Below are 26,423 nucleotides of genomic sequence, written 5' to 3' on the forward strand. Positions count from 1 at the left end.
ACTCAATGAAGCAGTGTTGCCAAAGCAAACATATAACAAAACAACACAGATACAATATCTGTTTAAAAAATACAAATAAAATAATAATAATAACAATAATAATAATAATAATAATAATAACAAAATGATAATAATTAAAAAGAGAAAATAATAAATGAATATAATGATACAGTATTACAGGATATACTGTATATTTATCAATGTGCTATCATGGGTATTGGTTATTGATATAAAGCAAAGCATGTCACAATATGGGTCACTCACTTCCTCGATTTATGACATGTTAACAGGTACTGCACAGCGAGTTTTAAACAACTTGTATGCTCTCCCAACAAGTATGGGAGCTTGTCTTCATTTTCTAATAGTTCAAACTGAGGTATAATTTGGCTGAATTGAAAGAAATATTGGTTCCTGACTGTGTTGAATTTACTGCATTCAGTGAGGAAGTGTTTTTCATCTTCTACTACTCCCTCACTGCACTGCAAACACAACCTTTCCTCCCTAGGAAGCCAGGTTTGCCTGTGTCTTCCCATTTCTAAGGCCAGAGAGTGTTCACTTACTCTATAGGATGTTAGTAATTTTCTTTGTTTGTACTCGGTAATTTCTTTTAGATAAGATGCAAATTCATAATTGGTTTTGATTTTTTGGAAACATTTCAATTTGTTGGATTGTTCGATATTGTTTAGCCAATATTTGTAATATTCTTCTTTTGTTAATTTTTCGATATGTTTTAACTTTGCCTGAGACATGTCAGGTGTATTCAAATTCAAATTGTGTTTTGATATAAGATAATCAAAAGGATCTCTCTCTGGGTGGGTTCTCCTCTGTAGAAGGGCACTGTGATTATATTCCTCTGGTTTTGAGGACAGTACATGGTGATAGAATTTGCATGCTCTTTTTTGAATATCAACTAATAGTGGATATCTTCCAAGTTCTGCTCTGCATGCAATATTTGTTGCATTCCTGTGTACCCCCAAGATGTTCTTACAGAATTCCAGGTGTAGTGTTTCTGCTGGGCTTTTGTCCCATAGCTCATAATTATCTTGATGTTTTATGCCCCAAATTTCACTGCCATATAAGATAATGGGCTTGATAACCTCTCTCTCTCTCTGTCAGGTGGATATATTCCTGATGACTCAGCCACAGTCAGGCCGCTGGGTGCACTTTGACACGGAGGTGACCAACAGCAATGGTCGTATCTCCTACACCATCCCCAAGGACAAGAGGCTGGCAGTGGGGGTCTACCCGATCAAAATGGTGGTGAAGTGAGTCTCCACGTCTCACTCTCGTCATACTTCTCCATTCATCTCCTCCTCTTCCTCCTCCTCCCTCTTCTCCTCCTCCTCGTTCTCCTTCTCGTTCTCCTCCTGCAGGAAACCTCCACAGCCTCCCGGTAATGGTAGCCTTTTCTCTGTAACAATGAGGCTGTGATTACAGTTGCCCCTGAGGGGTGCAGCAGGTGAAGCTGCCTGCTCTGAAATCACTCTGGCTTGAATTGGCTCTCTGTAATCCTTTGCTGCTAGGGCCACTGTTGCTGTCTGCAGATCTCCTTCATTCTCTCTCTCTCTTCCTCTCTCTCTCTCTTCCTTCCTCTCTCCCAGAATGTGTTCTAAATTGAATAAATTGCGATGTGGAGAGCTGTGAGGAGTGGTCGCAACCAGGCTTTCATGTTCTCCCTCTTTCCCACTTTCACTCATACCCTCATCCCCCCCCCCCCACTGCTAGGGGTGACCAGACGAGTGCGGAGGCCTTTATCACAGTGTTGCCGCGGGGGATGGAGTGTGTGGTGTTCAGCATTGATGGCTCCTTCGCCGCCAGCGTCTCCATCATGGGAAGCGACCCCAAAGTGCGCCCAGGGGCAGTGGATGTTGTTAGGTAACAACTGAGGCTGAGGCAACTGAGGCTGTTTGGGTGTGCATGTTGGTTTTGGTCCTGTGTGTGCGTGTGTGCGTGTGTGCGTGTGTGTGTGTGTGCGTGTGTGCGTGTGCGTGTGCGTGTGTCTCTGTATGTGTGTATGTGTGTGTGTGTGTATTTGTGTATTGGAGTATGCATAGATGTGATTCTTCCGGAAAAATCAGGATTTCCGGATTTTCACACCTAAAAATATGACCCTCGTAAATCATGCAGATCCATTTTTTTTTGGGGGGGGGGGCTAGGACCACCAGTGAACCCAACGTAACTCACATAACAACTGCAAGCCGCTAACGCCATGTCTCTGGAGTGAATACACCCGCCCCTCACCAATCAACTCACGTAGGCAAGCAAGGCACTAAGGCGGTTAGATTGGATACATCTGCCCACAAATCAACTCTTTTCTGCATAACACAGGCCATCGTTATAACAGGCCGCTGACAATGACGACGGGTTTTGTGCTTCACATCTTTCCGAATATCACGCCACAAGTAGTGTATTCCGTTTAGGATCCTACTAGTGGATTTCATTGAAAGTGAAAGTAGACGGGTTGATAAGCTGCGTTCTGAAGAATGCTTGATTCAAGTTCAGTGTGTTTGGTACACTAGTTTCTCAGCAGAAGCCATGAAACAGTAAAGGTCAACAAATTGATTTAAAAAGACGTCATGTATGAAGTTCCCCCCCCCCTCGGTTTGGCTTTGCATCAGGTTCGCTGTCAGGATTTTCCGATAATGAATCTCGAGATGCTGATATTGAATTTTAATTTCTGCGCGAGTAAGCTGTGCTTGAAGTTAGCTGTGACAGACTAGCCTAACCTTACAGGTTTTCAAAGCCTGTCTACCTTAGGCCCAGGGGCGCCTGCAGGAATTAATGCTATGGTATGCATAGCATTCAAGTCATTCTTCTCCCGTGGGCAGGCACTGGCAGGACCTGGGCTTCCTGATCATCTACATCACGGGGCGGCCGGACATGCAGAAGCAGCGCGTGGTCTCCTGGCTGTCCCAGCACAACTTCCCCCAGGGGATGATCTTCTTCTCCGAGGGCCTCGTGCATGACCCCCTCAGGCAGAAAGCCCTCTTCCTCAAAAGCCTTATGCAGGAGGTGAGGCAAGCTGGAGCTTACAGCACTGCACTGCACTGCACAGATACTGCACAGATACTGCACTGCACTGCACTGCACAGCACAGATACTGCACAGATGCTGCACTGCACTGCACAGATACTGCACTGCACTGCACTGCACAGCACAGATACTGCACTGCACTGCACTGCACTGCACAGCACAGATACTGCACAGATACTGCACTGCACTGCACTGCACAGATACTGCATGTGATAAATGTCCTGTGTCTCCTGTCTGTCCTTAATGATCCTGCACCCTCTCTTTCTCTGTCGTACATCTCACTTTCCTTGACGATTATTTTCTGTCTTGCTCACTGTCCCCTTTTTCTTGCTTCTTTGCCCAATTTACAGTATCTTCTGGTGTCGTCCACCCTTTTATAGGCCATTTCAAACGTCCACCCTTGATAATCTCTCTCTCCATTTTGTTAATGATCCTGACCTGTGCCGTCTCCCTCTCTGTCCTTCTCCACTCTTTTCTTAAAGGTCACATTCACTGAGAAACCGTTTAATACTTGTTACTTTTGAAATACTATAGCTCATTCCAAGTTGCATATGCATGCTGCACGTGAAAATGATCTTCTACCCCCATTGCCCGCATTAGCCAATGAAAGAAAATACACGGAAAAACAAGCGAATCAGAAAGAGCCCTTCCCAATGACGCCGAAGGGAAACTGACTATTCATGGCCTCGCCCACCTTGGCTTGTGACCGCCTACAGGAAGACTGGAAGATTTTGCGGCTAGGGGATTGTCTCTCTGCAGCTAGTAGGAGCTAACAGCAAGTTGCCAACATGGCGGAAAAAAAATCGTGCCTGTTTTATTGTTTTGGCAATAACACATCAATGTTGCATGTCTTGCCTTAGAAACATGAGTTGAGGAAGAAATGGTTTGGATTTATCGTTGGAACACCACCACCGAAGTAGTGCAACATTAGTGCTGTGTTCCAATCATTTCAACCACACTCACTGCCTTAGAAAGTGGTTTTGCATTGATGTTCTGAAAACCTGATTCTGTACCGTCATGACGATCGACCACCAGCTCACAGGCTGTAAGTACAAACAAACTTTTCCACCTAACGTCTGTTACAAAATAGCATGTTCATATTCTTCACGTTAGCATGCATGAAAAGGGTACAAGCTAGGCTTAGGCTAGCCTATATTACAGGAAGCTACACCAGGCACGTAACTGAAGTGTTCTGTTCGCGACGTGTAAAATCAGAGAATGCCTAATAGGAAGGGCTCTGGTAAAATCCATTAGAGGAATGGTCTATTTTCCCGAACGTAGCCTACAGGCCACTAACACGCCAGGTGTAGCTACTTCCATTGATTAGGCCTATTGGAAGCTAATTGTTGCAGTACATAACGCGAACGGAATGCTTTAGTTACGTGCCTGGTGTAGCTACACTCATAAGAAACTGACCACACCACCCAGAGATTTAGCTTGTTGAACCTATAATCTTCTAACCTAAGCGTTAAACCACAAATAATAATATTAGCAACAATATTTTATGCTCAACTAAGTACGGGTATTGTTCTAGTCTAAACAGGGAAAATCAAAAACACAATACCCCTGCACTATTAGGCTAAGTTGCTATCACTAGAGCTCAGGTATTTACACTTCAGTCTAATTTATGTCTTCTTGCCATTATTACATTGACATACAATGATGTTTTGTTTGATTAATTGCTGTTTACTTAGTGTGTATGTCTTCCAGAGCACATCCTCATGTCAGGCTACACAGCTTTCTAGCCTACATTAGGTCATCACGTTAGAAGCAAAGGTTCATTTCATTTCATTTATTTTTTTAAAGGACAGTGCACATTGATCAACATTTCTGTAAATGTGCCAGTGTTAGCCAGCAGGCTAATTTTCAACTGTAGTCCATTGGCAAGATGTTATACTAGGCACATGGTGGCTAAAAAAACCCCATATTAAATCACATAGCAATTGACATACAGCAATAGAACATAATGCCATAATACTAGCTCCAATAAAACATTTAAAACATAAGACATATAACCATACAGCCAAACAACCCTTAAGGGATCAATAAAGTAACCATCTATCTATCATACATACACCATGGGTTACAGGACAGCTAAACTATAGAGGCAGACCAACATTAATGTATTATGAGAAGTGCTCACATTTTTGTATGCTCAAAAGCCAGTCCTAAAGATGGTGTGTGAATGTATGGTGAGAGGTGGACGAGGTTTGTGATCTAACTTTTATTGTTGTACTAGTTAGTTTCTAGAAGTCTTTTTCTAGTAGCCTAATACAGGTTCTTATGTGCTCGTCAATGTTTTGGAAAGTCAATTCATGGGTTTCTTCAGGTCACTTTCCACAGGTGTATAAAATCAAGCACCTCGATTATTAATGCAGACTGCATGGTGCTTGATTAATACACCTGTGTAAATGGACCTGATGAAACCCATGAATTGCATAACAGATAGAATTGATATTACCGAATGTCTTCTTGTGGGTGTGCTACTTAGTACATCATACACCTTACCACATTCACTAAAATATTTTTGTTTCCATTGTACCAGTACAGTTTTGTGAGATAGTGAATGTCCTGTGTACTATTAGTATCTTGTAACTTGACAGTAATACATATTTATTTACTTTAGGTACCCAAACAGAATACTTCATGAAAAGTATGAGTATTGATACAAGCACTTCGGATACACCATGGGCATGGGGGCCTGCTACCTCTACTGCCATCAAGCCTGTTCATCCAAGGCCAGCTAGAAGACCTCGGGTTGATCAAGAGGAGGAGGAGGATGAAAGCGACATCTCCATAATAACACCTGATGGCTCCACCTATGGCCCAGCGCAATCAAAGAGCAATGTTATAAAATCATCACAGCCAACGAATGTGTTTTGTGTGTTGTCCCTTTGGATCCCCAGGACAATACAAGCCGAAACAACAACTCAGACCTTTTTCCCTAAATAATCCCAGCACTATTTTACAAAGGATCTGTAGGCCAGATGTCTGCATCATCTGGCAAAAAGAAGACATTGTTAATTCTGTGCATAGTTTGGATGTTCTTGTTTTGTGACTGCAATATTACTATTTGTCAGTGTTTCACGGACCACCTAGCAAAAAAAAAAAAAACAGTAGACCTACTTCAACAGTATATTACACAATAGGCCTTCTTACTGAACCACCTTGCTTATTGTCTTTGCACCTTGCTTATGGTGTCAGAGGATTCGTATGATTTAAACTGGTATAGGTTACATCAGTGTTGCAGAACTGTTTGGATTTACATACAAGTTGGTTCAATATTGCAAACAACTCATCTATTATATTTTACCACATCTACTTGTGGAACACTTGAGAGAGCTTGCGGACCACACTTTGAGTACTACTGCTGTATGTAAATATAATAAAGTTGTTTATAGACAATTGACCTGTTTTGTATATTTGTTTTAGGAGTTTCATCAGTTTTTGTCCCTTTTAAGCTAAAGGTTTATCTTACCTTTCATATCTTCTGTCTCACAGAGGGCCATAGTCGTCATAGTCGAATGTTTAGTGCATTTTGAAGGGAGTACATTATGCTAAGGCAGACTGGTTCTAATCCTGGGTACAGGGTCATACAGACAACAGGGGTACTGGTGTTGCCCATTTTTCTAACCACATGAGCAATCCCCTTACGAAAAAGTAGTATAGGAATCTTATAATATTTGGGACAAAATATTATAGTAATCTTATAGGAATAATTGGGACATACTGTAGAAGTACTACTAATAACTCTATAATATCCTGTAACCGCTATAGTTTTTCTATAGTAGTCTTATAGTACCTATAGTATGTCCAAATACTATAGTATTCCTATAAGATTACTGTAATATTTAGTCCCAAAATACTATAAGATTCCTATAGTAGGCTACTTTTTCTGTCATACGTGACAGAAAACAACTTGAGTAGGCTAACCTCTGCCAATGCCAGGCTATCAAAGCCATAGTTCTCATTACCGGAGAAGTCTTGCAGCACACATTCTCTGCTTCTGTGGGCATTCTGGTACAATTCCAGCAAAATATAGCTAGGTAGGCGTGTTTGCATTTAGATCTATCTATATATTGGGCTATGACCAAGTGGTCTTTCAATGATAGTATCATGGAATTCAAACCATAACTATCTAGCTATTCCGATAGCATTAGCAGGCTAGGTCAGTGGCTGAACTGCATTTAGGGTGCTTACCTGTGTTGTGAAATAAAATATCTACTAGGAAGATTGCAAAGACTTTTGACTGTGTAAAGAAATAGGTCTTTATTTTAAAACGTTTCCAACTGTTTATTACTTGAAAGCAAGATGACGATTGTCACAAACGTTTACCTCTTTTAGGAGAAATTTTAAGCTGACAGGCAATTGTTACCATTCTATTAAACCAACGTTCACCGACAAACGATCAAGAAGCGGTTCTTCTTCCTACTCGAATACTAGGATCAAACACATGAAGTTGTATCTCCGAAGACATTTTCTGCAACAGTTTTGACTCGAGTTTTAGCCAGGTTTTAGCACTGTAAAGTTGAATATGGAGCATAGCACAGGCAGAATCGGATGAGGACGCACTGGAGGAAGCGTCACAGTACTGTTAGCCAATCAGAGGTGAATTCATTAGCATGTCATTAATATTCATGACTAGAGGCGAAATCCAGTCATTCCTCCCCGCCCACCTTCCCCACCAAACTAGAACAGCATGAAACAGACGCAGCACAGCATTTTTTTCACCAAAACCGGCTCACAGGGCATTCATCAATACTACAGACCACTGCAAAATTAATGAAAAAACGATGAGATGAGACCTTTAACAGTTATTCCTCTTTTCCTTGAAGTGTGCCTTCCTCTTTGTGATTCTTGCTTTCTCACATACATTCTACAAAAGGTCCTCATTCTCTCTCTTTCTCTCTCTTTCTCTCTCTCCTCTCAGTGCCACATCAAGATCAACTCGGCCTATGGCTCCATGAAGGACATCTCTGTCTATAACATGCTTGGCCTCGTCCCGTCCCAAATCTATATTGTCGGCAGGCCGTCCAAGAAGTACCAGAACCAGTGCCAGGTACGCCGGTTTTAATCACGCCGTCACTTTCACTTCAGCTGAAGTCGTTGCGCTCAGATTCAATAAATATTGATCCTGTTCCTCTAGGCTCACAACTTTGCTGTTCTTTCCCCCCCTTCTTTCTTCCCTCCATCCCTCCCTCCCTTCCATCACTCCACTGCTCCCATCTCATTGTCCACTCATCTGTGTGATCCCCTCCTCCCCTGCCCCTGGGCTGAGAATTGTCTGGGATGTTTGTGTGCGTGTGCGTGTGCGTGTGTGTGTGTGTGTGTGTGTGTGTGTGTGTGTGTTTTGATGGTGGGGGGTGTAGTTTCTGAGTGACGGGTACGCCGTGCACCTCTCCACGCTGCAGTTTGGGCACCGGGCGCGGCCCAAGAAGAGCTCGTCGGTCCGCCTGGTGCTGTGCAACGGGTCCTTCGGCCGCTCGCCTAAGCCCGACTTCCTGTGCAAGCGCACGCACCTGCGGCGCACCATGTCCGTGCAGCAGCCCGACCCGCCATGCAACGTCAACCCCAAGCCCGAGCGTGCTCAGAGCCAGCCCGAGACGGACAAGGACCACGCCAGCACCAGCGGCACTGGAGGAGGAGGAGGCGGAGGAGGAGGAGCAGGAGGAGGGGTGAGTCACGGCGTGTGGGCACGAGCGTCCATACAACGCGGAGACACCACACCCTGAAGAACAGTACAAGCGAGAGAAAGGGAGCAGGAGTGATGGAGAGAGAGAGAGGGAGAGGGAGAGAGAGAGAGAGAGAAAGAGGAAGGGAGACGGACGAGGAGGAGGAGAAGGCATCTCAGTGCACTGGTCCTGGGTGAACAGCCTGATGAATAATCAATAACTTAGAGCCTCAGTAATGTGCGGTGCAGTGCAGCACAGCCCAGCACAGCACGACTGCGTCAGGAAGGCCATATGCTGGGCACTCCCCCGAGGTCTCGTCCCCCACCGCATTCCCGCTGCCAGACCCGCCTGACATCCTGACACTTGAGGACATCGGCAGAATCAAAATGCTCATCGGAAAACAATATGTTAATGGAAATCAGCGTGGCATTTCTAATGAGCCTCGCTTTGCACAACCTCCCATGCGGAGGGAAACCGCAGCAGGGACACACCTGCAGCAGATGTGCTGCAGTGTGTTTTCCCCGATGCAGCCGCTGATTATCTCGCCCCTGTGTACACACGGTTTTGATTTGGCTGGCAGGATGTGGTGGTAACGCCAGCAAAATCACAAAATCACAACTTGGTGCGGCTCTACGATTCCTACCACTGAACAGTGACTGTGTTGTTGTGCACTCTCATCCATATTCAGGCCGCCATTGGAGGTAGACAGGCTATTATTAGAAGCGGGCCCTGTATTTCCATAGCTGGCTGCCTTCTGTTTGCTCATTTTTGTGAAGCTGAATGACGATCCTGATGGCAAATCCACCAATGGAAGTTATTATGCCGAACCCTGATAAGCCCAAGGATGGCCTGTCCAGTCATGCTTGAAAGCCTGCCATTTCAGGATGGGCAATATAATGACTGCTGAATGAAGTAGATAGTGGCTTGGCCACTGGCCCTCTTAGCCTGGCTCACCCCTTGATGGTTTACAAATGTTCAGTTTAATGGAGAGATTGTTCTTTAATTTCTTTTTTTTTACTGCACTGAGGAAAAACCACCACTGTTCTCTCTCCTCTGCCACATTTACTCGCTATACGGTATTGTATTACAACCTAGAGTATAGCGGAAAAGGCCTGGATGCTAACACTGCATTCATTAACACATGAATTAATTCATCATAAAACCAACCGTTTTTCATGTCCAGCATGGCATAGTTAGTTAAGTGGTTTTATTATACGGCTCTTCACAATGCTAGTAGAACGCTCCATTGACTTGAATGGGATTTCCCAACGTTCTACGGTAAAATAAATTCATGTAATTACCGCTGCAAACATATAATTACCGCTGTCAATGGCAACAGGTTTTGTGCTGCTTATCATATCACTCCGCAAGTATTCCGGTCACTTCTTGCATTGGGACTTCATTCAAAAGTGAAAGCAGACGGTTGTCGAAAGCAGCTGTGTTCTAAAGAATGTTTGATTCAAGTTCAGCGTGTGTTGCGAACTATTTGTTTCTCAGCAAAAGCCACGACGAAACGGTAACAAATAAGTGTAAAGAGACATATCGTGGAGTTTATTTTTTCGTTTTGGCAAGTAGCCGTATAATAAGCGGGATAATGTATAGAACGCCAGTCATTATGGGAAAATAAGTCCCTTCAGGGCGAAACAAGACCCCTCCGCTGGCGCGTCGGGGTCCGGTTCGCCCTGTCGGGACTTATTTTCCCCATAATGACCGGCGTTCTATACATTATCCCTTACATAATATATGCTAATACTCTTTACGTGCCAAAACTGTTCTGTGTCCATGTGATGTGAACTTGATGTGTAAAGGTGCCCACGTCCTGTGTGCAAACCAAGGATGTGCGAGACGCAGGGGACAAACCTGTAAGAGTGGACGAACAAACAAACGCTGCGCCGTTGGAAGTCCTTCACCCAAGCAATACACCTGGTCAAGGGTGATGAGAGTGAGCCACCTGTGGTTCATCGGCACGTGGCTGGCAGTAACCCTGCAGCTCAGACAGGTGGCGCTGCCTCCTCCTGCAATAACCCTACTCATGTAAATACCTAGAGCCTAGAACCCCAGTCCTGACTTAACCCCTACCATGGCCTTTCACGGCAACACACATACAACACACACACACATACACACACATACACACACACACTCACACACACTCACTCACACACATACACACACACTCACTTACACACACACACACACACTCACTCACACTCACACACACACACTCACACAAAAATATACACACCACCATCGCCTCTCAGGCCTTGTCTGTCAGTCGGTCTGGAGGTAGTTGTGTGGTCATGGGCTCTGAAGGCTGGCCCCCTGTCTGTGGCTTCCTTACCCACTGCTTGTCACACACACACACACACACTCTCTCTCTCTCTCTCTCTCTCTCTCTCTCTCTCTCTCTCTCTCTCTCTCTCTCTCTCTCTCTCACATACAAACACACACACACACACACACAGCCAAAAATTGTAATGACTTAAAAAACAAGACTTGCAATGTTAAGGATCAAAAGTCGACTTTCTTTTGTGCGTTTTTGCTCTGAATTGTGCCTAGCGCTGCCCTTCCTCTCATACTACTGTATATATCCTGTAGCTAGCACTGGCCCAAGATGGAGTTTTCCTCAGACGCTTTTGTGCATTCTGACAGTAAGTCGATGCACACTTTCCAAATGTGTAACCCAAGGGGTTTGTGACACAGTATGTCTGTCTATTAATAAGGCTTTTGTAATGTCCAAATTTAACTCACTGTAAATGTTTACAGAGCTGTGATTGAAACACCTTAAAAAAACAATTGCTGTCAGCACTTTTTGTACAGTATAAATATTGTTGGTATAGAGTCCATGTCCATGATATATCCACCCAAATATAAGAGTCACTTAGTAATGAAAGTAATGTAGTGGACAAGGGAATTATATACAACACATATCCAATTGGATAAACCACTTGCTCCTGTCAATGTGAGAACACTGGTGATTGTATATAGTTTGTATGTGGCGATATGAGCAGTTCTCCTGGTCATTCCATATAGGAAATCTATAATAAATAAGTGTATGCTCCACACATGTATTTTTCTATAAGGTATTTTTATGTACTTTATGTGGATAAAATATTTACAAGGTAATTGCTTTTGTTGAACTTGTCATGTTGATTTTGCCTTAAACAGTACTGAATTTGTCAGTTGTGATGGAAGCCCTGTGTTTGTACAGTATTACTATTATTGCTTGACCAAAGTATGCATTTTACATTCCTGTCAAGTGTATATATATTTTGACCTGTTTGAATATTTATTGATTTTTAAATTTCCGAAATAATGTATTGCGTGTTTAAGGCTTTGAGAGTGTGTGTGTGTGTGTGTGTGTGTGTGTGTGTGTGTGTGTGAGAGAGAGAGAAAATAAGAGTAATACATATTTATGATGAATTTGTGGTCTTTATGATATTATTGGCCTCTCATAGGTTTTACAGAATGTTAAGCTGAACAAAACAGTTTGATGTTTGTTGGATAACTGCCCATGTTTGGACATGGTGTTTTAGAGAATGCACTTTCACAGAGTAGTCATATACACCGATGAGGCAGTCAATCGGCATAGGACGACATTCAAAGTGGCCACCTACCCTGATGTATGTTATGTGGCTGGAGAGTGATTGCTTTATGGGCAGTATAATTGAATGTACTGTAAATCCTCTCTCCACCTCCAGCCTTATTCCCTCAGTCACACACATCCATGTGGTTTCTGTTCAGACCTGAGCAAATGGGACACACTCATGTGCATCAAGGAGGGTGTCAGTATGCTTGCACATTTTCTACATTTGTTTTTCATGTTGCTGAATGGTTTTGTGCTTGATGTTAAAATACAGATGTTTTTCGGAAGTTCCGATTTCTTTCACAGCATACTCTGGATTAAGGATGGTGTATTTACAGTAATAAATGTTTTGAAAGATATCTTACTGACTCTTTGGAGCTTGCTTTATGGTGTGTGGTTTGGATTTTCAAAAATGTTGTACAAATGACCTCATATACTTTTATATATATATATATATATATATATATAAATATATTAGTTCCACTACTACTGCTGGATATATACACTGGATATATACACATATGCACTATACTGTACACTGCTGGATTGAGGCAGAGCCTTAAGTACTCTTTTTTTAAGTATTCTTCACTTATTCTTGTTCTTCCAAAGAGACTTTAGTATTCTGAAGTCTTTAGTTCTCCAGTACCACAATAACAACAGATACAAATGCCATTGCTCCAGTTCCAACTATAGACTATTTTTAGCTATCCACCCTATATGAAGATGTTATTATCCTGGATGGTCCCTCGTCCTTGCCATGCTATTCACCCATAATCATGAGCAATTTCCCTTCACTTCGCATTCAGACCCACACGGTACAAAAAAGATCGGCAGCCATTACTTCCCAACCTTAGCCTTTGTGTCAACTCATCTCCAGGTCAGCAATTGAGAGTCATCTGTGGTGGTGTTTCCTCCATGGCGAGCCCTGATCTGTCTTCTCCAGCCCAGAGCTTCACTCAGCCATGAGCTCTGGCTCTGTGCTAATTACTCTTTCAGCCTTATTATCACATGGCTTTAGATGGACCTCTTCGTAATATTTATGCAAATCCAGGGCCATTTGCCTGTGTGTGGAAGATTGCCTGTAGTGCAAAATGACATCTGAATGCTGAATGAGATGTTTAAATCAGAAATGTAATACCCACATGCAGAACCCCCCCCCCCACACACACACACACACACCCCTGGTCTCCCTCATTGTCTTCTCAACCGCGTCCAATAGAGGTGAACCAGAGCTCTTTTTCCCTCAAACATTAAATGGGGTTTAACATTAAGCAATGGAGGAAAAAGTATTTTATTTTTGCCTTTTTTACATGGTCTGTCACTTTTTACCGCAATGCAAAAGTATGATTGCTGAAAAATAAATTTTCCCCTCCCACTGCCCCAGGGAACCTGAATATCCATGCTTTCATGGAGAGATGATAACCTCAACACATCCAGTGTGATCTGTCTACCCAGCCAAGGGCAATCCCTTTGATGCAATCCACCAAAGTCAGCCTTCTGAAAAGCAACAGGTGCGATATGATAAGCTTGCATACTCTGCATGGCAATGTGTCAGACCCCTATCAGCCCTCACAGAGCGCATCATATGCCAGCACAACATCAGATGGTGAAGGTGATGACGATGAACAACATCTTCATGCATCATGCTTTTAAAAATCAAAGTAAAAATTCACGCTATCAAATACTGTATACTTTTTACTGTATGCCAGCAAACTTGTGTTTAATCTCCACACACACACACATCATATACTGTAGAGATCTCCCACCAGGGGTCAGGCTGAAGGCAGTCAGCCATAAGTATGCCATTAGCTTTGATGGGTGCTGGGCCTTCTGACTCTTCACAGCCTACGTAGTAAGGCTATCATAAGGCACTTGTAGGGTTACGCGTAATGCTGTGCAATCAAAACACGAGACTCACTTTGACTTGCTACAGGTGGTTTATTCAGCCTCATCAATCACACAGGCACTTGGAAAAGGACCACATCAATTAAAGATTTTAATTCACGATTGAAGTACATGAGACATATATATATATATATATAATGAAATTAATTGCAGTGATAATAGACGAGACAATACTGAACAAAGTGGAGAGTGGTGCTCAACTGGCAAAACTGCACTTCAAGTGTCCTCAACAAGTCTGCTGTCCGGAGTGTGCAGTGTCAGCACAGCTCATGGTAATTATAGTTAATGATGTAATTAGCCATGGTAAAATGATTCCTAACCCATCATTTGTGTTAGGGCCTAATTGTTTGAAATCAAGTTATCAGGCTTGCTATCGGCGCCAGTTTCAGACCCTGTACTCTTGTAGACTTTCAACATCAGTATGTGTACACATTTGTATTAATACTTGGCTAATGGAATTATGCTGTTACTTAAAACATCATTTGGATTAGACTAAGCTGATACTAACACATTTACTTGGACAAGGTATGTTCATGATACAGGTTGACAGCATACAGATTACAGTGCATCCAGTGCCAATAGATGCATATTTCAGGCATGATTAATAAATGACCTTTGATGCCGCTAACAAGTCACAGCACAGAAAATCAACAGAATGGGTATCACCACCCTAAACTCAGGAAATTATGTCATGTTCTGTGTTTTTTGAAACCTTCCACCATTTTTTCCATTCTCAAAATACATTCACAGAATATCTGACAGTTCTTTCAAAATAAAACAATCGCCGCAAAGGTTTTACTTGTGGTCAGAACCAAACAATGTCCAATGTGTGATTGAAGTGTAATTCACTTAATTTTATTGAGAAATAGTGTACCGGTATATATGTGCACATATGTGTGGGCTTGACAGTCAGAGAAATTGTATGTATGTACAGTATGTGCATGTGTGAGACAGAGAGAAAGTGCAAAAGTACAGAGTGAAGAGTAGAATGTATCTTGTTCTCTCTCTCTCTCTCTCTTTGTGTGTGTGTCCCTTCAGGCTGGCTGCACGGGGTTGTGGAATGCCTGACATCCAGTGTTGAGGGGCTGGTGCTGGAGAGGAATTACTGTGAGGGTCAGGGCATCACACACATACACACAAACAGCTCTTATCACAGGCAGCACCATCTCCTTCACCCTGCCGCCTCGAGAATGCGGGTCAAAGCTGCAAGGCCACGCCGATCGCTCCTATTGACTTTGTAGTGTGGGAAACACTTGATTCCACCTCGGCGGCTGGCTGATTATTCAAACAGCATTTTCCAAACTCCTCGCAGCTTGGCACCTTGGGTTTAGCCACTCCAAAAGATATTTTCTTTCTTAATGCGGTGCTGCTCAAATATATATCAAACTCATAACAATGTTCTAAATAATTCTTCATGTCTGTCATTTTTAAAAATCAAAATCAGAGTTCATTTTACCCAACTCTGGGACATATTTCCTGAAAATCAGCCCAAAAAGGTTATCTAATCACATAATGCATAATGTTCTGAATTATGCATGTGTCCTTTATGCACTCTCCAGAGTGAGAGACCTTGGTGTCAAGTGATGTCAGTCGACTAAATCAATTCGGTGCCTTTGACCAAAAGCATCAATATTTAACCTTAATGGTTTTATTCCCTGGGCATGATATTTGATAGTGACAGTGTCGTTCTAAGAACCCGGCCTGTTCCTTTTCTTCTCTTGTCCTCAGTCAATATGTAACTTGAAGGATTAAGCCAGGTGGTATGGGTGCCTACATGAGTCAACAATGTGATACCTCTTATATGACATACAGTACACCTTGTCCACAGGACAAAAGTAATCCTCTGTCCTTCACCATTCATTAACATGTCACTTATTGTGTTTTTGTTGTGTATGTTGTGACAGTAAAACAACATTGTGGTTTGTTGGGATTTAATTTTTTTTTTTTTTATCACAAATACATCTCATGCATTATTTTAAAAGTACCAAAAAGTGATCAAAATATTTCATATGAATTTCAAGCATGATCCACAGGCATGCTCCCGATTGTCTCTTATTTCCAGCACTAGGGAGAAATGAGAAGGGAGAAAAAAAAAATAAAGAGGCGTTCACACCAAGAACAATAACTATAACTATGTGTGTATCTGTGTACTTTAAGACCAGATGTGCTATGACACCTTCGAGACTTTGAAGGGTTCTCTCTCTTTCCCTCACGCCGTACCTTTGAGACGTTGTCCCACCGGGCCACCACGGCCAGGGCAGCGGTGAGCGTCACCACCACACCAGCAGCGACCATTGGCCACAGCGGGAAGGCCATCTTCTTATCTACAGCGGAGGGAAGACATAATGAAAAACCCTCCTCACATGAAAACTCATCCAATCATGACCATTGCAATGCTGTAACGATGATGATGTATTTGTGTGTGTGGACTTTAGAAACAGTTATGAGAAAATAAGCTACAAAAAAACAATACTGTTGAAGGTACAAAATTACAGGTAGTTTCACTAGAAGCCATTTCAAATGGCTATGAACGTCATAACAATTGACATTTCTTATGATATAATAGTGCCATGATCCCATTATCAGCAATGAGATTCTATGGCAGCTTGATAGCATGGGCTGTTCTGGCATGTAACATTATCAGATTGGACATCAGTTGTCTATTCATAGGACATGACATCTGCCATGGCATAGCTATTAGATGCTTGTTTTCATCTTAAAATAACAGTAATTGGGAGGTAATGTGGGTGGGGAGAGTGACTGAACAGCACTCTCCCATGTCCACATCCACGCCTGAGGTGCCCTTGAGCAAGTAAAACTCTATCTATCTATCTACAGTACCCTCCAGAATTATTGGCACCTCTGCTAAAGTAGACTAAAAACCAGTGTAGATAAATAATCTGTTGGTGATTTATTGTCATCTCACAATGAAAAAAAATGAGGAAAAATCCAACCTTTTGAGAAAAAGGAAAATCTCATAAAGAAATAGATATTTTTAACAAAAACATGTTGCTCACAATTATTGGCACCCCTGCTTATAATACCTTCTTAAGCCTCCCTTTGCCAATAAAACAGCTTGTAATATTCTTTTATGACACCCCATAAAGTTGGAGAATACAAAGCAACGGATTTAAGACCGTTCGTCTTTACAAAATCTCCCCAGATCGTCCAGATTCCTAGGTCCACACTTGTCCATTCTCCTCTTTGACTCACCCCACTGTTTTCCTATGGAGTTTAGATAAGTGGACTGAGATGGCAATGTCTGAAGCATGTTTTTGTGTTCAGCAAACAATATTTGTTTTGATCTGGACGTTTGTTTTGGTTCATTGACCTGATGAATGATCCAATCATGACCAACTTCTAGTGTCTTGGCAGAGATTGACAGATTTCCTTTAAAAATGTTTTTTCTTCAGGTTTTTCTTGGTGTTCATGATACCATGCACCTTAATTAGGTTCCCAAGGCCTTTGGGAATATAAACAGCCCCACAATAGCACAGCCCCTCCACCATAATTCTCATTAGGCATGGGGTTCTTTTCAGTATAGCCATTCTTCTATGTACACCAAACACACATAAAGTGTTTCTAGCCAAAGAGCTCAATTTTCATTTCATCTGACAATTGACCACACTTCCAGACAAAGTCACTGTACCATTCAGTAACTCCTGCCGTTTACATTGGTAGTTAAATGACTGGACAGGCTTTTACCTGGCATGCCCTAATAATCTATTAGCAGTGAGGTCACATTTGAAAAATTTTGGGGGGACTTGGTGACCCCAAGATGATACATTTGTCTGTAACTTTCCAACAGTGGTTCTTATGGAATTTTTTGCCTATATTACCATCCTCCATACTGTACGTGGGGGCAAGATAACCATGGGTCCTTGTTCAAGCATGTCTGTCACATTTCCAGATAATTAGAACCTTTTAATCATTGTTTTAACGGTAAATATAGGCATTTTCAACAAAGTACCTAGTTGTCATTGACATTCTCTGACTTACAAATGTCAACACACTTTCTTTTTATTTAAATGAAGTGTATTCTCTTGTCTTTCCGATGACTAGAGGATTCAGCCTCTGTGTGACTTTATTTTTCATACCATAGTGAAAAAGAAAGTCATGAACTACTTCTGAAAGTTCACTCTGATTAACTTAAATGAAATTAGATAGGAAAATGCTTCTGTTAGGTTTTATATATAAGATTTTTCAGGGGTGCCAATACTTGTCAGCAACGTGTTTTAGTTAAAATATTTATTTCAGGCCCCAGCCGTGGCGTGGCTGGCTGGGGCACCTGCACCGTACGCCGGGCGACCCCCGTGGTCCTTTCCGGATCCCACCCCGACTCTCTCTCCCACTCGCTTCCTGTCATTCTCTACTGTCCTGTAAATTAAAGGCATAAAAGGCCAAAAAATATATTTAAAAAAAAAAATATATATATATATTTATTTCTTTATGAGATTTTCCTTTTTCTCAAAATCCTCAAATTCCCTTCAAGGTTGGATTTTTCATTGTGAGATTACAATAAATCACCAACAGATTGTTTTTTATACCGGTTTTTAGTCAACTTTAGCATAGGTGCCAATAATTCTGGAGGGTACTGTATCTATCTGTCCATCTATCTATCTATCTATCTATCTATCTATCTATCTAATTAGATCAACGATCACGATGAATAGGCCTAGTTTAATACAAGGATTATAAGTGATTAAGATTATAAGTGGAACTTCTATCCCTCTCCATCTCTCTCTCTTCCTTGTACTTCCTGTTACTCTCAACTCTCATACTATCTCATGCAGTACTAATTCTTCTCTATTAATGTGTTACATGTTCATAAACAGCCACAGCAACAAAGAGGAATGACTGATAATGACTGCCTCTTTTTTTATTATATTTATTACCAGCTTGAGGTGTCAAGCAAAGCAAAACCAGCAAAACCAAAGCAAAGACAAGCAAAACCAGCTGAATTACCATCGTAATTCAGATGGATAAACTAGTGGAAGGTATGTTTTCGCAAGAGTTTTGCTAGTCTAGCTGGTCAGCCATCATAGGGTGGTCAAACAAGCTGGTTAACAAGCTGGTCAACCAGCAAGTCACCTTAAGGTGTTCAGGCTGCTTTTTTTTAGCAGGTACATATGATCTGTGAAAGTTCTACCATAACTTCTCTATGTCACACAACCTCTGATATATCTTGAGATGAACAGAGATATATTCTGTTCATGCTCTAACCATTAGAGCATGAACAGAAATATCGTTTCATGTGAATCTCGTGAAAATGGTCTCTACTCCCTGACCTTCAACGAGGAGGTGAAACGTCTTGGACCTCTCGCCAAACTCCCAGGAACGGGTCACACAGCTGTACCGGCCCTGGTGTAGCTCCCGCTGGGCGCCAGTGATGGTGAGTCGAGCCTCCCTGCTGTCCTGGTAGAGAGTGTATCTTCTTTGGCCCACCAGGTACAGTGGCTGGTCATCCCGTAGCCAGGTCACTGCCACCTGCGGGTAGGCCCACACTGAGCAGTACAGCGAAGCATCCTGGGACTCCTGCACATTGACGTCCTCACTGCCTGACAGGTCAGGGGGAACTGGAGAGAGGACAGGGCAGAGTGTAAGGTATACATAGTCCAGCATAGTGCATACTGTACATAGTGCATAGTACATGTATAGTGTATCCATATGCATAGATATGCTGTACATCTAAACAATCTATACATGCAGACACCTGCAATATGCACACCTATGCAGCACATCAACAGTGTACAGGAGTAGGTGTACAGGTGCACAAAGCATCATCTGGATTCTTGATTTTCAGATGCACCCTTAATGGATGTATCGGAACTCCCCCTATTACCGTCGGTCCCGTATTTCCACCGTCTTGCGTGTATGTGTCACTTAATATCCATTTCTATACAAACCAAGACAGCGGACTCCTAAAGAAACGCAATATATTTCAGGCAGTAAATGCTCCCGTTAAGAACCAAACCAGATTTTGTTCAAATCTACACATCTATGGCTACTGAAAAATGTAAGGTTCATTTAGTAAATGTTATTTTGAAGTGTTAAAAAACATTGTTGTTTTAGAATTTCTGAACAAAAGTGGTGATAATTAGGGTTGTTACGATAGAGCAGTGGCTCTCGAGCCCACTGCCCTGAATGTCTTGCAGCTATCCCTACTCTAAGCGCACACCTGATTAAAATCAGTGTAATTATAATGCCCCTTGATTAGAGACATGATGTGCGTTCAGCTAATCAGTCAGGCATGTGGAGCAGGAATCATGCCAAAGCAGGGGGCTCTCAGAACCTCTGATGTCAAGAATGAGGACCAAAGCCAAGAATCTCAGACTAAAGTGGACCCCATACACACACACACACACACACACACACACCAACCATGCCTGCTTTAAAATGGGCAAAAGTGCAGATCTTACTGAGAGCACACACCCTGCATGCTGCTGGACTCACAGTGCACTTTGATCTCCGCCGAGGCCGCCACAGTGGGGTTCCTCTTCAGGTGACAGGTGAAGGTGACCTGGTGGTCGTCAGTGGTCACGTTCTGCACGCACAGCCTGCTGGGACTGAAGTGGTTGTGGGGGTCCAGCTTGAGCAACTGGCCATTGCGGTGCCACTCCAGTTCCTCCGACTGCTCCGACACGCCTCCGCCCTCCGCCGAGCAGTTCAGGGACACCACACCTCCCACACGGGCACTCACACTGCCCTCAGTGTCCAGGGGGCTCAGCACCACCCTCATCCCTGAGCAGAGGTACAGGAAATCAAATTTGCACTCCATCCATGCACTCATTCAGCTCATACACTATCACATGTTTCTAGTATCTAGTTTGTCATCTTGTGATCTTCGTCACTAATTTGCACATAATTACCTTCTTTGTTGCTAATTAACATCTAATTACCAATAAGGACATCTTGCTGTTGAAAGGAAAATAATGAAGAATTGTTATGACTGCCCTCCTCTGCACACCAAGGGCAGCCCATAAGCGAGGACATGATGTCTAGTCTCTGCAGCAGTCACGGAAATAGCAAGTCACGAACACCATGTCTCCACTCCCTAATGCGCTCAGTGAAGACCTCATGACTTCCATATGAAATTGATTAAGAAGTGGAGATACTAGACCAGCTGGCTGGCTTGAATGCCGTTTTATACACTCCCCTCCTTTGTTGTTAAAAAATCAGACTTCAGACTGAGCAGCAGAGAGTTGATGCTTGGATGGAGGTGTTTTTCATTACCTGCTGTCACCAGCCGACAGGCACAGCACAGGAGGAGAAGGCAGGCATGCACTCTCATCATTTGATTTATTTTCCTCCGGAAGACCTAAAACACGGGGAACAATACACAGAGAGTCTCTGACAGAAATAGTCAACAGTGGGCAGAGATGTGCTTCCCGACTGCTGCCCTCCAGCTGAAGTAAAAATAGCATGAGCCAAAAAAAAAAATTAGCTCAAGTGTCACAGCAAGTCACCCACAGCAGTGAGATGTCTAATGCAGCTGTACTTTATGACAGTAGAGACAGACTCTCCTCAGCCTACAAGCATGGCACTACCGTTTTATAAAATAAAACGTGTCTTCTTCCTCAAGATGAAGAACAATTAATTCCAGATGTTTTCCTATTTTCCACTTTAAAATGACTGATTGAATTGACATATCGTGTTATGGTTATGTCATCTGGTTGCTGAATATAAAAACATGTATTGAAGTACATCCATTGAATTAGTCACCAACATATTTACAAACCTTTTATTTGTAGTCACAGGTATGTCCTCCTACAAAGTCCTGGTTGAATGACCGCAATCCACAAAAAGACCTTGATCCTGGGAGATTTTAGAACAGATGCTTTTTATTGCAACTGCAATGGATTTATTGTACTTTGTGGTAAAGGTATGATTCAGCAATTTGTGAAGAGTAATATAACACATCCAACATACGGCTATGGCATGTTTTCACACAGCAACAGTTCAAAGAAGGGAAAACAGGAAATGGGCCATTAAAAACACTATGGTGGACTGTTTGTACAAACAATCTTACAAGAACATTGTTCATAACTCAGAGCTATTAGATGCAAACCCTAACACGCTCAGTGTGGGAGTAGTAAGGGAGGTTGAATTTGCCTGAGCCCTGTGTTATATGATTGACACAAGCATGTTATGTCTGGTCCAGTTATTATAGAAAAACAAGACTGGAGATCGCACTCAAAAGGTAGACGAGAACAAGAATATGATCAAATAGTGATTTATTAACCTCACCAGACTGTTCTACCTTTTAAGTGCGATCTCCAGTCTTGTTTTTCACAGTTTTCATTTGGAGCCTACGCACCAACACTGACAATAGCCACTGTGTAAGGCGCAGATTTCTCTTTTTTTGGATATTTGGTCCAGTCATTAGACATGTTGATGCCCAATGATTTCCCCAACACTCTCATATGGTCAGTCATAGCCATGACAGCTTTCAAAGGCTCTGTCAGAGACAATGCCATAATAGCTAAATACACCGACCAGTATGATAACTGCTATGACATGTTCATGCTGCCATCACATCATATGGCTATGTTTTAGTCCTGTGATGCAAGATTCAAGTTTTACAGAGTGAAAAGGACCAGAAATAACCATCACTTCACAGTTTTAGAAACATTCATTCTGTTAAACATCAGATTTTTCTCAGTAGACTGTGTGAACCTTCAGACAATAGATAATCTTCTTGAGAGAAGAAGAGCAAAGAATCTTCTCTGTCTTTAACGCCTGAGGAATTGTCTCATTTGGCTGTGAAGCTTTGCTGCCCCCTTCTGTTCAGCAAGGTAATGTGCAAAGCCAACACAGTCAACTTTACTCTGTGCATGTTGTAGAGCAGGGTGGTTGGTCCACACATACACACAGACACAGGCTCACACACACGCGCGCGCGAGCTTCACCTATGGCGTGAAGTTACGGAATACGGAATGCACCTATGCATCATTCCGTGCAATGAAATGGATTCCTATAATGTTCATGAAAACAGCATAGTAATTGGATAGCCTAATAAATCGCGACTTGTTGTAGGCCTAACAGTAACTTATATTGTAGCCAATAGTCTAATTGCGATGACATAAATACATGTTTTAAATACATTTCACTCGTCTCGCTGGAGTGCGCGCCTACCAATAATAGCCTACCCATCGCTATGCTGTTTTCATGAACATTACAGGAATCCACTTCATTCATTGTTGCTTAGCCTACCTAAGAGTTTGTCAGTTTCACCTGCATAGGACATTGAATGAGCACTCACAGCCTTTCGCTACCACCTAATGTTATGCCTCTATATTTTATGAATTAAGAAGTATGTATTGATCAGGGAAACATTTAGTTTCTTTTTCTTTCGGTCTGCTGTTCCATAACACCATTTAGTTGTGCCGAAAAATTAACAGACAGAAGCACCGGGCATAATCTAGCCTACATTCGTGGCTCAGTGGACCAGCAATCTACTCGTTGAGGAGGCAGTTTGAAGACCATAGAGCATAGATCATACAGAGAAATCCTATGCAGTTGCTTTTCGCCGACTGGTTAGGTCATTTCACGCAGCTGCGTAATAAAGGGTCACTTCTACAGTTGGTCTACAAGAAAGTCGTGAGTTGGTCTATGGAGTAACAACCGAGAGACGTGTATTGCAGTTTGGCTGGCGGTTATGTTGCCCGCATACCGCCTCCCATGGCCGAAACTGGTATTATGACACCTGTCAGGCTGTGGCTAGTAATTTAGCATGCTAATTCAGGTTGATATCTCTGCAGCACTATACCTTGACATTTTTTTTTAATGACATCATGCCTTTATTTCTTCTCATTCTTTTGATGCTTGTAGCTCATTTTTTGGATATTTACAGTATACCTCAATTCTTACACATGGCACCTTTAAAGATGTGCTTATGACATTTTGAATGTTGTGTGTCATTTTGCTGGAGATTTGAGACATTTTGCATTTTGTGTGAGCAATTGTTGGTTTTGTGTGTGGAGTTTTGAAAACGTGTGTAAACAGTTGTAAAAAACTGTAAATGGGACCCACTGTGTATAGGCTAATTCATTCTGTAAACTGCTGACTCACGAAATGTATTGCAGGTCACAAAACTGATTTTGTGATTCTCTTATGCATTTTGTCCACAGAATGAAATTATCATGACACATAATTTATTCCGTAAACTGCTGACTCACAAAATGTATTGTAGCAGGTCACAAAGCTGATTTCGTGATTCTATTATGCATTTCGTCTGTATTTACATAGACAGAAATTTTTGACCAAAAAAAGAGTTTATTTCGTCTACAACAGTGAATAGTGCATTCAGCCTTGTGCCCACGAAAGGAAAAGGCCACCAGTCAATTTGCTCCACAAAATGATGTGCTCTCTTCAGTGTTTCGTGGACACAATGCAAACCAATTTGTGTATTCTGTGGACAAAAGGCGTTACGATGTAGCATGGTTTCGTAATGAATATATGTATTTCGTCAGAATCGTCACACAAAAGTGATTCTGTCCACGAAACAAGTCATGTTACATTTGGTGCCCCATAGTAAAATACCCTAGCCTGGGTGCCAGCCGAACTTAGTCCCACAACATTTGAGGTCGGGAAGTTCGGTCTGGCATTGCTCCATTGTGCAGCAACTATGCTCGCCCCAGAGCTGGCGGACCAATCAAATCGGGCTTTACGATGATGGACAGGTGAGCAACAGCGCTTCGTCTATCACGTCATCTGAGCACGCTTAGGTTGATTATGTTTGCAACAAAACGCTGTGGCTAGAAGGAGACAGATGGCTTCTAAGACCCCATATGGAAAATGTATATTATTTCAATGAGGTTTTATCACTGAAAACGATTATTTCTGAAAACTTTGGCCAAAGTTGAGATGTGGAAAAACTCATGGTTTCACTTTCATTAAGGGAAAACAGCATGTTGCAATGTGACCTGTTGTTCCCTCGTTCAAATTTCTGATTGACTACCTGTTCGAGGGAATTGCGACAGCCTTTCCCAGCTGTTTATAACATGTTTGTAGCATATCAGTGTTCAACGGAATTATTTTTAAAAACGGAAGGGGTATAGGCTATCAGTTTTTTCCAAACAGCCTACCCTGCTACTTATTTAATTGTCTTAGATTTCGCTATCAGGTGTTTTCAGCCTGACGTTGTCATACTCAAATTCTAGTCAGAATATGAGTCTGATACTGCTCCATTGGGACGTAATTATGGGGCATGTTTCAACTGATACAGGGGGGGAATGCCTCTGCACTCAATTGGATAGACCTAACCAATCAGAGAAACAAAATTGCTTACCGTGAGATGTAGGAAGAACACATGAACCATCCTCCACAAATGCCTTAACATTGTTTTCTGGTCTTTTGTAAAAGTTATTGTGCCGTCAATCAGAACAAAATCTAAGAGATACGTAGTAGGGTAGGCTATTAGTATATGTGAAGAAATTGACAATAAAGCTGACTTTGACGAGGGAAATTTGGTCTCTACATTTATCCCATCCGTGAAGCACATACTAACAAGGAGCAGTGAGCAGCCTGCTACAGTGGCGCTCGGAGCAGTGAGGGGTTGGGTGCCTTGCTCAAGGGCATTTCAGCCGTGGATGAGGGCATGAAAGAGCAGTGCTCAACCACTTCCCCCGCCCACATTTTTCCTACTAGTCTGGGATTGAACCGGCAACCTTTCGGCAACCGGCAACCTTTCTAACCAGTTGGCCACGGCTGCCCCAATCACTGCACGACTAGGGTTGTGTACATTTGTTCCTTCATCCAGCACAAACAATACTTTAACCCTGTGCAGACTGCACGTCATCAGTACTGGGGTACCAAAGCGACGTTCAGCGTCGTTCCTGACTTTTCATATTTGGGCACGACACTGGAAATTTGTGGGCTACGACAAAATTGTGGCAAAATTGGGCTGAAATCGTGTAGTCTGCATAGGGCATTAGTTGCAAAACAAAGTCAACCGAAGCGTGCTCAGATGACGTGATAGACGAGGCACTGTTGCTCATCAGTCCATAATCCCCCCCCAGACAATTTCATTGGTCCGAACAGCTCTGGTTCGGGCACAGTTGCTCCTCAACGGAACATTTCCAGACTGAACTTCTCAACCTCAAATTATGTGGGCGGGGGCTAAGTTCGGCTGGCTTTCAGGCTAGGACTTTTGAGCAAGATATTTTTGCATTATCACTGAATGGGCATATAGTGAAAGCTAAGGGGGCCAGCTAGAACGTCAGAAA

The 26,423-nt window shown here is 42.5% G+C and overlaps 2 protein-coding genes across 3 annotated transcripts in view; one reads left to right on the forward strand and one right to left on the reverse strand.

The window, feature by feature from the left end:
• Positions 1–10,027, forward strand: part of pitpnm3 (PITPNM family member 3) — a 93,136-nt gene extending 83,109 nt beyond the window's left edge. For both annotated transcript variants that reach the window (XM_042063912.1, XM_042063913.1), the window contains 5 exons: positions 1,117–1,265; positions 1,726–1,875; positions 2,829–3,012; positions 7,964–8,092; positions 8,403–10,027. In XM_042063912.1, the coding sequence (XP_041919846.1) occupies positions 1,117–1,265; positions 1,726–1,875; positions 2,829–3,012; positions 7,964–8,092; positions 8,403–8,765 (975 nt within the window). In that variant the 3' untranslated portion in view covers positions 8,766–10,027. The remainder of the gene's footprint in view (positions 1–1,116; positions 1,266–1,725; positions 1,876–2,828; positions 3,013–7,963; positions 8,093–8,402) is intronic.
• A 4,881-nt stretch (positions 10,028–14,908) lies between these two features.
• On the reverse strand, positions 14,909–22,038 carry LOC121684017 (transmembrane and immunoglobulin domain-containing protein 1-like). The gene is made up of 6 exons (XM_042063935.1): positions 21,935–22,038; positions 21,430–21,514; positions 20,650–20,937; positions 19,485–19,772; positions 16,417–16,520; positions 14,909–16,260 (listed from the first exon to the last, which is right to left on the reverse strand). Exons 2-6 carry the CDS (start codon positions 21,488–21,490, stop codon positions 16,249–16,251), a joined length of 753 nt encoding a protein of 250 aa, XP_041919869.1. The 5' UTR covers positions 21,491–21,514; positions 21,935–22,038; the 3' UTR covers positions 14,909–16,248.
• Positions 22,039–26,423: the final 4,385 nt, after the last annotated feature.

Source organism: Alosa sapidissima, chromosome 15, assembly GCF_018492685.1.
Source record: "Alosa sapidissima isolate fAloSap1 chromosome 15, fAloSap1.pri, whole genome shotgun sequence".
In the NCBI taxonomy this organism is placed as follows: Eukaryota; Metazoa; Chordata; class Actinopteri; order Clupeiformes; family Clupeidae; genus Alosa; species Alosa sapidissima.